General features: G+C 43.0%; 1 protein-coding gene across 12 annotated transcripts in view; it reads right to left on the bottom strand.

Moving 5' to 3' along the window:
* The window catches only part of LOC111249322 (uncharacterized), a 149260-nt gene that overhangs the window by 3019 nt on the left and 130472 nt on the right, over nucleotides 1-15769 (bottom strand). For 11 of the 12 annotated variants that reach the window (XM_086977629.1, XM_086977619.1, XM_022803050.2 and 8 more), the window contains 4 exons: nucleotides 5632-5884; nucleotides 4600-5421; nucleotides 4052-4307; nucleotides 3490-3641 (listed from right to left, as the gene is read on the bottom strand). In XM_086977629.1, the coding sequence (XP_086833755.1) occupies nucleotides 3490-3641; nucleotides 4052-4307; nucleotides 4600-5421; nucleotides 5632-5884 (1483 nt within the window). The remainder of the gene's footprint in view (nucleotides 1-3489; nucleotides 3642-4051; nucleotides 4308-4599; nucleotides 5422-5631; nucleotides 5885-15769) is intronic. The other variant, XM_022803080.2, reaches the window with a different exon arrangement.

The raw sequence follows: 15769 nt of genomic DNA on the forward strand, positions 1-15769 counted from the left end.
TGCACGAGTAGAAGCAAATTGGAGCCGAGCGTCAGTGGAGAACAGCCGAAAGAAAAACGTTCGTTGTGCTAACACAAAGCTGTGTTTCTAATGGTCCTTAGTGTATCCAGGGCCAATGGCCAGGAAGACGCTACGTCTCTTTCTCCCTCTGGCCCTTAGATGCCGCCAAAGAGTTTTTGTGCGCACAATAATACCGCACAGAGATTTAAAATGCTTAAAAGCGCTGTCTGGCTAGGGCTGGTAAAAACACGTGGCACGTATGTGATGGACATGAAAAGATACTTGAACCCGTTCTGGTTCGACCTCGTCAGGTCATGTGAACATTCCCATAGAACTGGTTTTCTTAGAAGGTCATCTTTACTACGATTTTACTTGGCCTTCTGATCACACTCATTGCAGGACTCCGGAACTGTTTAGAACCAAACTAAACAAGCAAAACTGGGCCCAGTTACTGAAAAAGATTAAAGGTGTCCAAGATGCAACTCAAAGTTGTGCATTAACCTGAAATTATTTTCCGTCATCGCTGTTTTTTTCTGTTTCGGTCAATGGTAGAGCTATGCCAGTTCGTTTGAATATACTCTAGTAGTCGTCGTCGTCTGATGGCCAGGGCGCATAATTGTGATGCAGTCACTCTGAATTTGTGATCGAGAAGGCACAATTGCTTCTTGCGCGCGATGGAAGACCCGTGAACAATAGGAGGACCGAAGTCGACGCCGTTGGTGGGATGCTCCAGTTTAACCCTGGGTTTTTTCCGTACCCTGTACTATTCAGCAACTTGTGTATGCGAGAGACATCTTGGAACAGGTACCCTATTCGTCTCTTCTAGTCGAGCGCTATGCTTGAAAGCAAAATTGCAATAAAGTATTTTTAGAAGTCACCTTCAGCGTATCTTAGACAAACACTAATTGGAGCGAGCACGCCAATAGGTTGAACGAGCGGGGGGCTCAGGCCACTTGAAACCTAGAGACGGAAGTATGGCTTGCCTGTCACTATAGTTAAATAGCAATAATCTTCCTCTACCTACCTACGAGAGCTAACGGATCAGCCACTTTCGATAATTCACCTTCGCAGCTGGTGCTGAGCTCTACTGCACTGGTCCTTCAGATATAGTCCTATTTAAACCAATTATTATTATTATTATGTCATTGTTTTATTGATAGCTTAGAAAGTATCGTAGCAAAAGGCGATCATCTAAAGAGAGAATTTCATTTGTATTCAATTATGCACTATCAGCTGGAACCAGAAAGTGCCCATGGAATTCCTACAGCATATTACTATGTATTCAGATTAGTTTACCTCAGCATAATGTGTGGAATACGATGTTTGAGCTCCGCAACAGTAACGATATGAGTGACCCTCTTGGAGAAATATTCAAAAATATTTATGCGTTATCTATTGATACTTCGACACAATCGGGGATCCACTGTTGACTCAAAGCTCAAGATAATATTTTGATTTATAATCATGTCGAAACTCGCTTCGTTAGTGAAGTAATCTGACGTCGCAGTTAGACACAACAATATACAATAATCACCGTATTGCTTGATGATAGCTAGGACAAAAAAAATGCTTATCAGCTACTCCGTTACCTGATTGTATTTATAAGAAATGCCCAATCATAACCGTCATAATCACCTTTGTCGTCTTATCTAATATACAATAATAGGCCGAAAGCGAAGTTCTTTCAGCCTCTGCAACGTCTGAGGCCGCTTTTTTTTGTGTAACGACGACGGGCGCGTAGTAGTGGTCCAGTGGCTTAGGTAGATACAGTTGACTTCCGATGTCCTCTCTTACTGCAGCTGTACCCGCCAGCGTGCCTAAAACCCTGTAGAAGTTATTACCATAGTTGCCTGCCGCGGTAGTAAAAACGGACCCATTCATCGGCATCTCGTATGTGGTGACTGGCTATAATGAACGAGCAGTAGGCAGCCGAGCAGCGGACGGTTGCGGTCGCGGCGATCCCGGCCGACATTCTAGCCGCGTCAGCGGCATCGGCCGCCACTGCCCAGCGCTGTGGCCAATGAAAGCAATAGCGGCTGCTGCGGAAGTAATACGACTAACGGCGCTAGCTAGTAATGATACGATCGTTCATAAAGCAACATTCAACCGTTCAAGAACTTCTCTCTCTCGCGATCTTACCCCATTGCTCCTAACCTCTGTCTTCCATTCTTTCGGACTGCCACTTCGTCGCTCGTCTTTTCCGTCTGGTCTTCCTTGCGCTATCTGTTTCTCGGCCGAACTCTCACTCATTGCCTCGATGACTCGCTCGCTGGTTTTTCTTCCCCGTCTCCCATCCAATCGCCAGCCAACGTGAGCTCTACACGCCTACTACTGTGACTGCTGTCGCCTTCTTTTTATTGTATTGTTACTACTCCAGCAGTATTTCTATCGCAATCAACAAGTACGTCGGAAATCGGCGGCTTTTTGCGCCGACCGGCTCGGCGACGATAGCGTTATGGGATGATGGCACTATACCGAAATGAGTACAGTAGAGGCGCTGCTTTGGACCACCCCTCTTTCTCCTCCCGTCTGAGTGGACACCATGAGCAGGAGCAGCTGTCGAGGTGCTAGTGTGGCCACGAGGGTAAACGCGGACGCGCCGCCTCCGTCCAAGACAAAAGGAAGACATTGGCGGAAGCGGTATTAATAGTAAATTCCGCAGCAGTAAGTAGCTTTTGATATCTCTCCCCTCATTTTTTTAAAAAGTATTTCCTCTTCCTGCCACGCGTACGGCCTCACACTTTTACGTGCTTAACTTTATCGAGACGTCGTCTACGCTTATTTCACTTTGAGTGGCCAGTCAACCTAGCCTGGTTTCATTCTCAATTAGAGTAGCTGGCAGCTCCAACAACGCACTGCTATATTGCTGCGTACGTTGTTGCTGCTGCTGCCGCTACCGCCATCGGATGGTCTTTTTTTGCTTTGCCGATGTCTACTACTGTCTTTGATAAGTGGGCAAAAGTTAAACAATCTTTGCCAGGACAATACCCTAATTGTAGTCAAGTTGCAGTAGAGCTCCGACTTTACATAAGAATTCAAAGCATCGTGGGTCGAGTCGTCTCGCACGAATGCGCAGACAGCTAAACTTCTTATAGCTCCTCTGTTGACCCCTGAAATTTCGCAGATACCCTGAGGCTTTTTCATTTTACCCGTGCCTTTGAGCGCGGTTTCCACCGACACCGTCGAGCGTCTACGCTTTCTTACCATAACCATGATTAGGCGTCAGACACAACACGCAAGCCTTGAAAGCTGGTCAGTATAAGGTAGCGTTGTAGATAGAGAGGCGATGCGTCCGTCTCCCTAGCGGCATAGCGTTCCTGTCCTTTCCGCACCCTGCTGCTTCGAGGGCGGCCTTGTACAGTAATAGCCCCCATCTCCCTCCCGACACATGAGTTGCTCTTTCCACAATACGGCAACGGATTACAGATTACGTATATGTGAAAATATGTAGGATATGTGGCAGGAAGGACAATAGAATGGCCGATTTACCTCGGTACAGGTACACGGATGAATCTGGTCTTTTGGTGGACAGGCCAGTATGTACTTTTCCATATCCTCTGTTGAAGTTTCGGCGCCCGCCAGTGCCACGACAGGGTTCATTGTCGGCGATGAATCTTGTCTATCGTCTGGCATAACAGCTGCTGTAACAAATCGCGTAACAGATCAAAAAGTTGTGTACGTGTCGTTAACTGCGTTGCTTATGTCAACTTAGTTGTTGGAGCGTGTTAGCATAGTAACATTGAGAAACTTGTCCTATAAGTTAGAAAATGAAGGCGGTGTTGTTAAATTCTATTCGGCTATTAAAAATAACTGCGCATAAAATGAAATAGTGTCATCAAGATCACAAATATTGATTTTTAACAAAGTTGTCATACCCGTAAAACTACAAGCTTCTTCTTGTTGTGATCACATATCTCGCATTAAGGAAGAACCGGCTGAATGTGCACTACGAACACATACTACTATTAAAGCTGACTGAAAAGCACTAAACTCGTTTGATTTGGATCCAGATTTTACGATTAGTTATTATTGTTGCTGTGATCAGCAGTACCTGGTCTTCTAGTCGTCGTCGTTGTTGTTGTTGTTGTTGTCGTTGTTGTAGTCGTCGTAGTCGACGCGGTTAACGTCGTTGTCGGAGCTAAAGTACCAGAAGCGGCACCTCGTTGCATAGGGTATGGTTTTCGGTATTTGTCCTCAATCTCGACAATTGCTGGCTTCGTGTTACTGTTGACCTGTGGGAATAGGTCACTGTCCACATCTTCCACCTTTAAGGATTCAGTCGAGCTTGCCGTCGCAGCCATCTGATGCTAATTTAATAGAAGAGTAATTTAACAGACAACCAAAACAACAGCACATATATGTTAAGCACCAAACATGAACAGCAACCTTTCTGCTCTCTCAAACCGCGGAACATTATTAGTTGTAGCTGTAAATTAAATTTAAGGATATCTGAAATGGTCTAGGTTTGAAACCGGGCGTAGACACATTTCGTTTTATAGCGGGCACTAACGGCTTGAGCTAAAACCTAATGGCAGTACAGAACGTTAAAACTCAAATTCATCCCGTTCAGCCGCACTTGACAAGTTGCTTGGTACTCACCTTCGTATCGACGGCGGGTTCTGTTACGGCAGGCAGGATAAAGCTGACCTGTACGTCTTTGGCACCGAGTGGTTTGAGGTCCTTACGGATAATGGAGTTTTCGTTCGGTGGATTCTGGATAACTGGTGCCATAATCGGACGATCATCAATTGGCTTTCTCGACGGTATGCCAGTGTCACCGCCACCCACCGTTGCTTCAGCGAGAATCGGTGATATAATCACTGCCTCGGAACTTGTCTCCGGGCGTGGCGGAACGCGTGTCTCCGATGCTTTGACAACATCCCTTTCGTCGATCAATTCCGTTGGATCCTCGTAATAATCGTCTGTATTCTGCTCCGTTGTAGTTGCTGAAATCGTGGTACTGGCTACGGTTGTTGAAGCTGTCGATGGCAATGACGAAGAAGTAAGCGATGCCGGTGTCGAGCTCGAGACCGACTGAGATGACATCACCGTTGTCGTGGTTAGACTTCCTTTAGGAACAGTCCTAACGAAAATAAACTTGTCCTTGCTTCCGGCAGCCGTTTCCTTGATAATTCCAGATGTGTTCATAATCTTCGATGTTCGAGGATGGTTCGTTCCTGTGAGGTCTTCAGTTCTTGAGGCAGATCTGCTCGATGCCTCTTCATCGAGGTCTATTGGCCTCTGTTGTCGTTGCTTCGGATTTTCTTTGCCGGCCTCGACTGTCAGTCGTTCCCTCTGTCGGCCTCCGCTGCCGTTATGCACCCGAGCTCGAAGGCGCATCAGCTCGATCGAATGATAATCGTGATCTGCCGCATCGGTGCGATGTGGTTCTGACGTCGTCATACGTGGAATCACAATCGGCTGATTGTATGACAGAGGAAATCAAATTAACGAAGTAGAAAACAACTACAGAATCCGGTTTACTAGCTAAAGGTATGATGAACGCAATTAAATCGAGTGTCAAGTAAGCTCAGAGCTAGTTAGCCATGCAATAAGTTTATATTTGTTGTTATAATAATACTGCTCCAGGAAGTTATGAAGCTCTAGGGAAGATACTGAGAGCATATTTACCATACTGGTGAACACTGCTATTGTGCTATTATTACTATCGGCTTTCTCATTCATGGCTCCGAACTGCTGCGGCAGAATCTGGGCGTTTTGATGGAAACGGCGACTTTCTTGCGCTGCGTAATTATCCTCAAGCATTTTGCTAATAACTCGCGCTACCTCGAGCACTCCCTCTGGCTGATGTTTCTCCGTATCACTGTTACCATTGGTATGAACCCGATCGACACGCTTATCGTGCCTTGATGACTCGGAATGCCTTAAAAAACAATTTTCGAAATAATTTATTTTACTGTATATATATAGGACGAAATAGAGAAACCCCAGTCCGTCTATAACATTTTTCAGATTTAAATCTGCAACAATGAGCAGCATTCACTGAACATAGTCAAAACACGAATAATATATCTATATATATAATTGAAAATATAGGAAAAAAACAGCTCCTTTTTCAAGTTCCGTTCTCAAAGTAGAACAAATGTATGCCTACGTATTTATTGTAGATGGAGGAGTGAAACGAAGGCCTGTTTGTGTCGACTTCAAACGTTTTTGTCAAAGGTCTCGAATCTAAACTGGCTTTCGTACAACTTTCCAGTGAACTGATTAAAATGTAGGGAAATGCATTAAGTGAGCCTATCATTATTTTACGAACTATTGGGTATTTGAATTACCGCTTTGACAATTTCACCGGGCCAAGCACCGTAGCTGAATGTGTGTACAGACGTACTAATAATGCGCATCCATCGCTTAAAATCTACTTGGATAAATTCTCAGTTAGGATAGTCATGCGCCTCAAAACTAAAGCTGAACAAAGGTAATGCGGTCAGTAACATTACATTATAATTTACAGTGCCACCCAGAATCGTACATTGATCTGTGCTGATCTTACTTTTGGAAGCAAACCTTCTTCACGATAGTGAGAGAGACGCATTTCTCTCTCTGGCCATTGTCAAAAAACGTTTTACTCGTATTATAGTTGATCACCTTCGTGATAGAGGAAAATATAAAGGAATGTATATTTGAGCCTCGATTACTTACAGACAGGATGAAATTTTTCACCCCCTTGTATAGGCAGGCCAATTGGCGTGCGAGCTCGCTAACGTTTGAATCAGCTAAATCACAACCCCGTTTCATCTGTAAACTACTTTATCTGCATCACTGACTGTCTGTTATTCATTGGCTGCTAGCAAGCTACCGGGTTGCTTGCGGCACGTACAACGGCTGAAAATCCGAGGACTACCAAACAGCGAAGGATGACAGAATACACTCGCCAATACCAGCAAGAGGCGATCATTCTCATCTTCCCCGATCCTCATCCATTCGCTTGACACCTCGTTGTAGCAGGCGAACACGTAAACCAAGTACGGCGGCCGGCGTTCTTCTACGCTGGGGATTTCTGAATCCGCTTTCCTCTAATAGCAATAGGTCAGGTAGCCTCGACCCAGCGCACGCAGCAGGTCCCTCTGCGATGATATATCAGTGGATAACGTATTTGCGTGCTAATCAGGTTGTGATCTAGGTTGGAACCCGCGCATGGGCACTCTTTGTTTCGTGCTAAGGGCCAGCCATTTAATGGGACGCCTAACTTGAAACATAGAGCCTACCCAGCGGACCATATATTTAGCCACACACAACCTTGTTTGAACCAAGTTGTATGCTGCCTAAAACAAGGCAGACGTGAACACCGACAAATAGTCATTCGATACTGTTCAAAACGAAGCGCTAGTTACACACAACTTAATAATAAACCTTTTGGAAAAAAATGATAGCAGCTACATAATGTGAAAGCAGTAACAGGCAGGATTTATGATGTTTTCCGGGTCGAGTAAAACTTTAGTAACTTTTAAACTGTATATAATAAAACAACCATGTTTGACATATTGCCTTATATTGTACCTTCACTAAAGGCAGCACTCTGGCGGTTTTGCGATACCATATAGCTGTGACGAGCATTTTCACTCTTAATATCGGTATCGAATCCTGATTCGAGGGAATCAACAGTACGTTAGGGCACATATAGCCCTCTTTATCCCCCTCTATGGTATAGAAGCAATCGAAGTTACATGGACTTAACTTAAATATGAAGACACTTTTTTCGTCTAATCTTCTTCTGGCGCATAGCCAGAGCTAAGCCATGTTACGCCGATCTGTTCCAGGCTGCTTTTTGTGGCAGTGGTTGCGCAAAGTGTGCTACGCTTGTCTTAATCTGCCATGGACCCGCTTTATGCAGAAGGGATTTTTGTTTGCTTTTTTCTTTCTTCACTGTGACCGTCACGATTTTGTGCTATGCGTTTGAAGAAATGCAATATTGAGCACATAGGTAGTGCATTGCCCATGCGTTTTTTTTGCTCGAAAGCTTCCGTGCTCAAAGCAACTGGTTCTCCTTCTGAAATGTTCAGGCCTAGTCCGTTCCTCTACGGTTTTTAATCCGCTAATTTCAGTTCTTAAAATGATTGCGCTGTATGATAAGAAACTGTGTCACTATGGGGCTTCTTGCTTTGCTCAGTATCCACACTAAGCCCTAGCTTCATGCTTTCTATGAGCTACGACTGATGATTATGACATGAAACCCAGTCAGCTTTTAGGACTACACCTATGTATCGAATTTGGCCACTAGTATCGCGTGGTTTGAAAGTTACCTAACATCTTCGATGCATTAAATATACCCGGACGAGCTAATAATGAGTCGACTTTTTGTATTTTGACCGATAAATGGATGAATCCTATCCAAAATGTCCATAGGACCCATATTACCATGTCAGCCAACTTTCAAACGATTATAGTTTTATAGATTGCTTTATTGAAAGGCTATTTTTATTTACATTGCATGTAGAAATGGGCCGAAGAGGAGTTCAGCTTGTCAATGTTGCTATTATTTGGTTGATTATGTATTGATAAGCCACTTATCCACATATTCGTTCCAGATCGAGCTAATCTGCGTTATGGTTTGTTAAGAACGCTGTACCCTTTAGCTATGGTGGCCTAAACAGATTTTGAAAGTGACCACGCGCTCGCTTCATGTCCCATACGCAAAAGTATGGCCTATTTGCAGGCGCATGACAACAGTAAGATGATTTTAACGTCGCTATCGTGAAACTGTATAAATAGACGTATATTATCACACTGACAACTTCAACATGATCATTTCCAATACGTAGAGTATAATAACAACAATAATAAATAGTATGAACTAGATAAACAATATAATTTTTAGAGCCGACATGCTTTCAAACGTTTTGTAACCGTAGTAGGTCAACGCATATTATTCAAAACTATTTGTATAAAAGCTAACTTAGCTAACTTCAATAAGCTTAAGAAGACAGTGTACAAATATATGACGTTAATAATTGTAATAATAATAATAAACATAACACATAGTGATACAGTTTATCATGGCGCAATTTCTCAATCGTTCTAACAAAAAGCGGGCTAATCCTCATTTAAACGAGCCCGCCACGTTACTGTTTCATGGCAATGTTCGGGAACCCTGTATCCTGGCACCGTTCATTAAATCAGCCGACCCTCATTCTGTGGTTATGCCCAATCACTTACTGGCATTGCTCTACATGTGTCTTATAAAGACGAAATCATAAAGAACACATACAATCTACGAACGTGTCCATCTTGGGCAGTATATTGCCCGTATGTTATCTGCATATATATGTTCTCTCAACTGGTAAATGCACGCGTGTTAATCTAACACGAAATTTAATAAAGGGCATCCATTAAAAAAGGATCCATCATAATTCGAATGCGAAGTCAACCAGTTCAACTTATATAGATGCTAAAGTCTGACTCCATATTACATTAGACTACCACTAGACGGTACCACCCGATGTTGGCGAACGCAGATGTAGAACTTCGCGCATGCCTACGTATGTGTTGTCTAGGCTGAAAAATTTATCGCCTGAGTAGTACGTTTGCATCTCCCATAATAGCTTCTCGCAGAACCTACCGACATCAGCATTCGGTCATAAAGACAATCTGCAGAACGTCTAAGAGCTAACGGTCATCCACTCTCAACTAAAACGTTCTTTACGAATCCAATTTAGTATTCGCAGAAATTTGCCACCGCTCAAATAACAACACCAAGAGAAAAAAAAAATGATAAAAAAAACAATAATAATCATTTGTGAGGCAGATACATTGCGGCTGATATTTTGCGTCACCCCGCTTCTCATTCTAGATAAGGGTTTGTTGACAAAAATTCGAACGCATTACCGATTGCCTGTTCGTTAGCTGACGTTATTTTCGTACCACCATACCGATATAACGTCTAAGTTGGTTTCCGTTCGAACACACACAAATGAACTATGCAAGCCATAACTAGAAAAGGCCCTGCTACTATGAACGTTTATCGCAACATTATCAACTAACCTCAATACATCAGCCTGTTTGACGGCCGGTTCGGTACGTAGGGCACTATAGATTTAGCTATGGCCCATTCACACCCATTATTCAGTGTCAGCGACCCAATAAACCCGACTAGTTTATCCTTTTGACAAAACCGTCGGCCACCGCATTTGAGCTTTTGCATTTCTGTCATGCTATCAATGGCAGAAATCTTAGGTGGAATAGACTGCGCAGAACACTGAAGTAGGCGTTAAACAGTGTCGAGATGGATCGATATGTAATAGGTGACGTCTTTTGTCTCCGTTTCTCTCTTCACCTGTGTAGAGGTAAATCAGACGAGCGCTATACTATAAAACATGATACTGTCGTATCGCTGGAATAACGCCATACGATTGAAACTGTGTCCCGCATACAGCGAAAATATCAGTAGATGCAGAACAAATCTCAACAGAAATTATAGCTCCTGTCTCCAGCCTCGTCGCTGTCTACCGATCATCACCGAATGGACAACGCGCAGGCGGCTTAGGGTAGAAAACCCTCGTGGGAGCATCAAGTGTGATCGTTGAGGGCTGACATCGCGACAGCCGTTGGTAGTGGCAATAAAGATTACCCAGCGCATGGGAAAATGAATCGGAGTTATCCTACTCGTTTAGTGGAGTGTAGATAGACGGACCGGCTCGCAAAATACCGGTAACAACCTATGCTGAAAATTCCTGTACTGGGAATTTACACTAGTGTGTACCTATTACTGTATTATACAGCACCGGTTGCTTGAAGTGCGCTCCTCCATTTCGCCCGCGCCCATCGGCATCGGTCCCATCTGCATCTAGTAATTTACTTATAGGTCAATGGAAACAAGGGGAAAATCGTTTGTTATTGTGCGTCAGCCCTTCGCTGATCGCAGAATCGCTGGGAAACCTTGCTTCCATAAACCACTCGCTAATGGCCACTCGTGCCTCCGCCTCAGACCATGCGATAGTTTCTCTTTTGGTTTCGATATTTGCCCTTCGTCTTTGCCATTTTGATTCTCTTCGATTGAGCTGGGCTGGCAGTACAGGTGTTCCATAAGGTATGCACGTACGACACAAGCGAAACACGATATTTTTGGCAAACGGGAGAAGCGAGTGAAACAGATAGGGTGAGAGAAAGGTTCACTGAAGGAACAAGATATCGATGGTTGCCAAGGCCGAAAGCCGCGATGACGACGTCGTCGCTACACTATGACTTGACAGCTATCAAAAAAACTAACGAGCCAATGAACATTCATATTTGACGTTGCAAAAAGGTGTTTTGGGTTTTTTTTTTTTATAAAACATCTAAAATTACGAAGTACCAAACGGTTAACACTAGCTCTTTCTTTCTCTCTCTATCTCGATACATATATATATATATATATATGTGTGTGTGTGTGTGTGTATTTCTTCTTTCATGTGACTTGTTGCACCAATATCTATCTACAGAGTTTTCTTTAAGACGCATATTTAATTGGTCCTTTTAGATTCCTATTTTCACTGATATCAATCACCGTAATAAGTTAATAAATCGTGCTGATAAATTCTAAAATCGAAGTATTTTCAGAGCTGACAATGAAACATTGTCCTAAATTCGGAATAGATCAATGGATCATATGTAGCTGAAATAGTACAAACAAAATTACCTTCAGTCTTCGAGTAGATAAAATATTAGTACTGTTAACTTGCAGGACTTATATAATGTATCAATTTAGTTAGTTTCGCATTTGCAAACAGTCTAATAGTATCCAGGAAATGTTCGCTGTAGATACGACGCTGACGAGCAACGATAGAAATACGTCAGGGATGATGTTGCTGCAAAAGGAATTAGATATCGTTCTCATACACGTCGTAGGTCCTTCGACCATAGTACGATATGAATAACTAAGGACCAGCTTATTTGGCAGATTTCGTCGTTGTTCAGAGCAAAGAAACCGCACGGTTCCTAAAACACTAATGTGTGTCATTTGCAGGTGTGGCGATAGGTATTATATAATGAACTAGTTTCCATCCAGGAGACGAGATGAGGTACATACAAATAATTCAACTGTCGCTGGAATTGGCGAACGAGTTCATAAGGTATCAGTGGCCTCCGGCTGAGTTCCGTCGTCATGGAGTTCTTTTGTACATTGGGTTAGGTGTGGTTTATGACCTGTCGATGTAGGTATCACCGAATGCAAACCCGCTCTCGGGCATCAAGATAATATGCAGCTGCACGTATGAGTTTCATAGCGCTGCTATTACCAACATCGAGACACAAATACTGATGATTTTTTCACGGAGAATCAATCGCTCGAAGCCCATCATACTGCCATAGAATCAACGATACGCATTTATGGCAGACTCATGACCCTATGATAGCCATCTGCGCTATCTAATGAACGACAACACTCTTCGGCATACGCCTACATTGAATGGTGGTCTGCCAGTTTATCTCCGATCGGGAACTTTGGAAAAACCTGTCTCACAGGTCTGAGCACTTCGCTTGCGCCACGCTCATCTTTTCAGTTTCAAAGGAGCACTGTAGTGTACGTTACCACCTCTCGGTAAGAATCTCTCTCGTCCGAATAGTCTTTTCTTATTTAGCTTCCTTGCAGATAGATCTCCTACGCACACGTTTAGCATTATACATAGTTAATATGTGTTAATTCTTCCCTTGATAAATGCGTCCTTCGCAGAAAAAAAAACTAAGCCAGTTTTACCTTTTGGGCGGTTTGATACACGAAGGCTGACAAGATATTTGTACCAGGAATTAAATTTGTGACGGATCAAAGCAAATAAAGTTCATGATATTGTCATAAATCAGTTTTCTAAACGAGCTGAAAACAGGTACGCACACACGCGAATCATAAAATGTAGCAAAATCGATATTAAAAATAACACTGCAGTTCCAACTTACTACACAACAGATACAAAGTTCATTAATTACCTATTGCAATTTAGCTATACAAAATAGTCATCGGCCAGCCAGAGGAGGATCAGCCTTCAATATATGAAATAATCACCCTGTCAAATAGCGATGATTTCATGGCAATAATCTTTTTACGTGAGGGAAGGGGAACAGACGTATTGTCGTTGTCACGGGAACCAAAGTCATGGCCGTATTTGACCCACAGATATCCAACTGCGCCACCTTCCTTAAAGATTACGCACATGGAACGTATTAAAAGACTGTGCGGGTTCTGTGCTGTTTTCGGAAAACGCGTTGTACAATAAACCAGCTAAGGGAAAATCTTGTCATATTATAGGCAAATGGTGTCGCCGCTGTGATGGCACTGTTGTGTGCCTCTGTATCCCCTATACTAGACATTCGATAAGCAATTACGGGTTGCAAAAGGTTTACAATTCTGTCTAGACCGTTCACTTTCATAAACCTATGAAAGGCTCTGTTAACTTGCGGTCGATTTATGCGAAGTTACTATTTAAATGGAAACCGACGAATCAAAAATAAACTTTCCTGCTGATCAGCTGCTTATTTTAGATGTTTGCCGTTCCAGTGTCGGGCAGTTGGTGGGACTCCAAGTAACTTAGATCTGTTTCGACATTCTCCCCTCGAAAGATAAACCAAACAAATAAAATCTATATATGACGAACGTCTCTCAAAAGCTCGAATGGGCTAGTGGTTAAAATAGTGAGATACTCGGTAATTAGGAGACAACAAGCTAAGGGATACCGCAGAATTATCAGCTGACAGTCATAACATCATCCAAGCCATCTATGGTTCACAGGGCCGCTGTTCCGGACCAACTAATCGATGGCCGATGATCGTTTTCTAGCAGAAACGAAACACTTTCTTGATCAAGCAACAGCGTCAGCAGTCCCAGATTGAAAATATCCGCTATTTTGTCAAGGACAAATTAGTTTCGCTTCAGGTAATTTTCAATTGTGTGGATAAACCGTCTGTCATCTATGTGCATAAATTTAGAACATCCTTGAAAATGAATGGGGCCCATGCCAACATTACGATTCTGCTGGTAAGATCAATATGTCCCCGTATGACGAGAAACGGAATTTATATTACAGTATATACCTCTGTTCGTGAAGTGACGTTGAGATTAACCTCAATGAACTTCGGCTGTAGCAATTGATTTGTGTTTGTAGGCTTGCGGTGACAGTAAGAAAGGTTCGACTATTATTTTCGAAAGAGCAACTGTAACACTAGGTGAGAAGTTTTCTATGAAGAAATCAAGGCCAAGTAAAATAGACACAAATGGATGGCGGATCGAATGAGTTATACTTGCTTCTTAGAGTCGAATCCTATACCTACTCAAACAAGCACCTAAGGGTATAAGGCAAAAATTATATATATATATATAAAAGAATGCCGTATAAATCGTTCCTGGTGCCTGCTGGCTTATTGTTGCTGGGACCTTACTGACTACTAGCGTTAACTTCTAGCTTTAAGGTATGAAGACACGCTAACATCTGTCACGGTGGGTAGGTGGTAGGGGCCGCATGGTCACAACGTGCCATAGCAACAGTGACAGCGACAGAGGAAAATAGTTTGTCGACCGTACCGGTTTTGAAGCCCAAATAATTGCCTTTAGGCTTCTGACACGTTTGTCATAGATAGGCATGATAGTCACGTGGCGACGCAATGTTGAAAGCAATTCCAACAAATAATGATGAAGAGAAGATAATAGATCAACAACGTATAATTAATGATTTTTGTCGAAAAAACATTAGATGCCTAGAGGCTGGTCTCAGCTGAAAGGATTTAGCATTTCTTTTAGCCTGATTCGTAACTAATTAAAGAGATTAGCTAAACAGACAGGGATGGCAATTTGGCTGTAGGTACAACCCCTCTCATGGTAGTTAACTGACCTGATCAGCTTTGTTAGTCATAGATGACCACGTTAACGTTTCCCTCATCAAATTCTAGGTCATCACATGCTGGCCATGTAGAGCATCAATATATTTGAGCAAGTGCTACCGATGAATTAATTCGAGATATCTTGACCTTCACATAAAGTACAAAGGTGAACGTTAATCTATCGTCCGAAGTTTTACCTTATTTAAACTCCCGTTTGAATAATGAGCCTAGTTGCGTTAAGATACTAGGTTTAGTGAATAGGTGGCATATGCGAGCTTCAGTTGAGCATAAACGAACAGAAGACAATGCTTCCTGAAGATCAGCACGATAGTGCCCTACAACACAGGCTTGGGAATGTAATGTATTATCAGCATGAAAATGTTGATGACCCTCGTCCTGGCCTTTTACTAGATTGCAGTCTTTCATGAGGGTCTACATGTCGGCACTCTACTGGCTTATTGTTTCTGTTGAAAGATTGCTATTGAGGATTTTCAAACGTAAAAATGAGCTATTTGTATCATCTTCATCGCGTGGAACCGTTGGGAACAGCATATGTTGCTTGCCGGTTTGCTGACCAAGACTGTCCGCTTCTTTGGCGAGCAAAAAAGCTACAGCGAACGACCAGTGTTGATTTCGGAGAAAATGCTCGCTGGAAACAGTATGCACCTTGCTGATGGCGAGCATAAAAAAGCGTGCAACAATCCAGTAAGCCCTTTATACGTGGAGTTTTGTTGATTTTAAGGACGTATTCTAGCCTGCACCGAAAGACCTGCTTCTGCGTATCTTGGCGTATGTGGGTGCACTATGGAGTCTGCTCGCCCTGCTGCCAGCGACCGTACAGGAGAGCAATACAGACGTTGATGATGAAGTAGGGAAACTACCTTCTACAGCCAAACGGTTTGCCTGGTCTAACGTGACAATCTGAGCCTTCGTGTATCCTCGGTCTTACTTAAAGATATACCTGACG

This window comes from Varroa destructor, unplaced genomic scaffold (assembly GCF_002443255.2).
Source record: "Varroa destructor unplaced genomic scaffold, Vdes_3.0 BEIS01000001.1, whole genome shotgun sequence".
NCBI classification, from domain to species: domain Eukaryota; kingdom Metazoa; phylum Arthropoda; class Arachnida; order Mesostigmata; family Varroidae; genus Varroa; species Varroa destructor.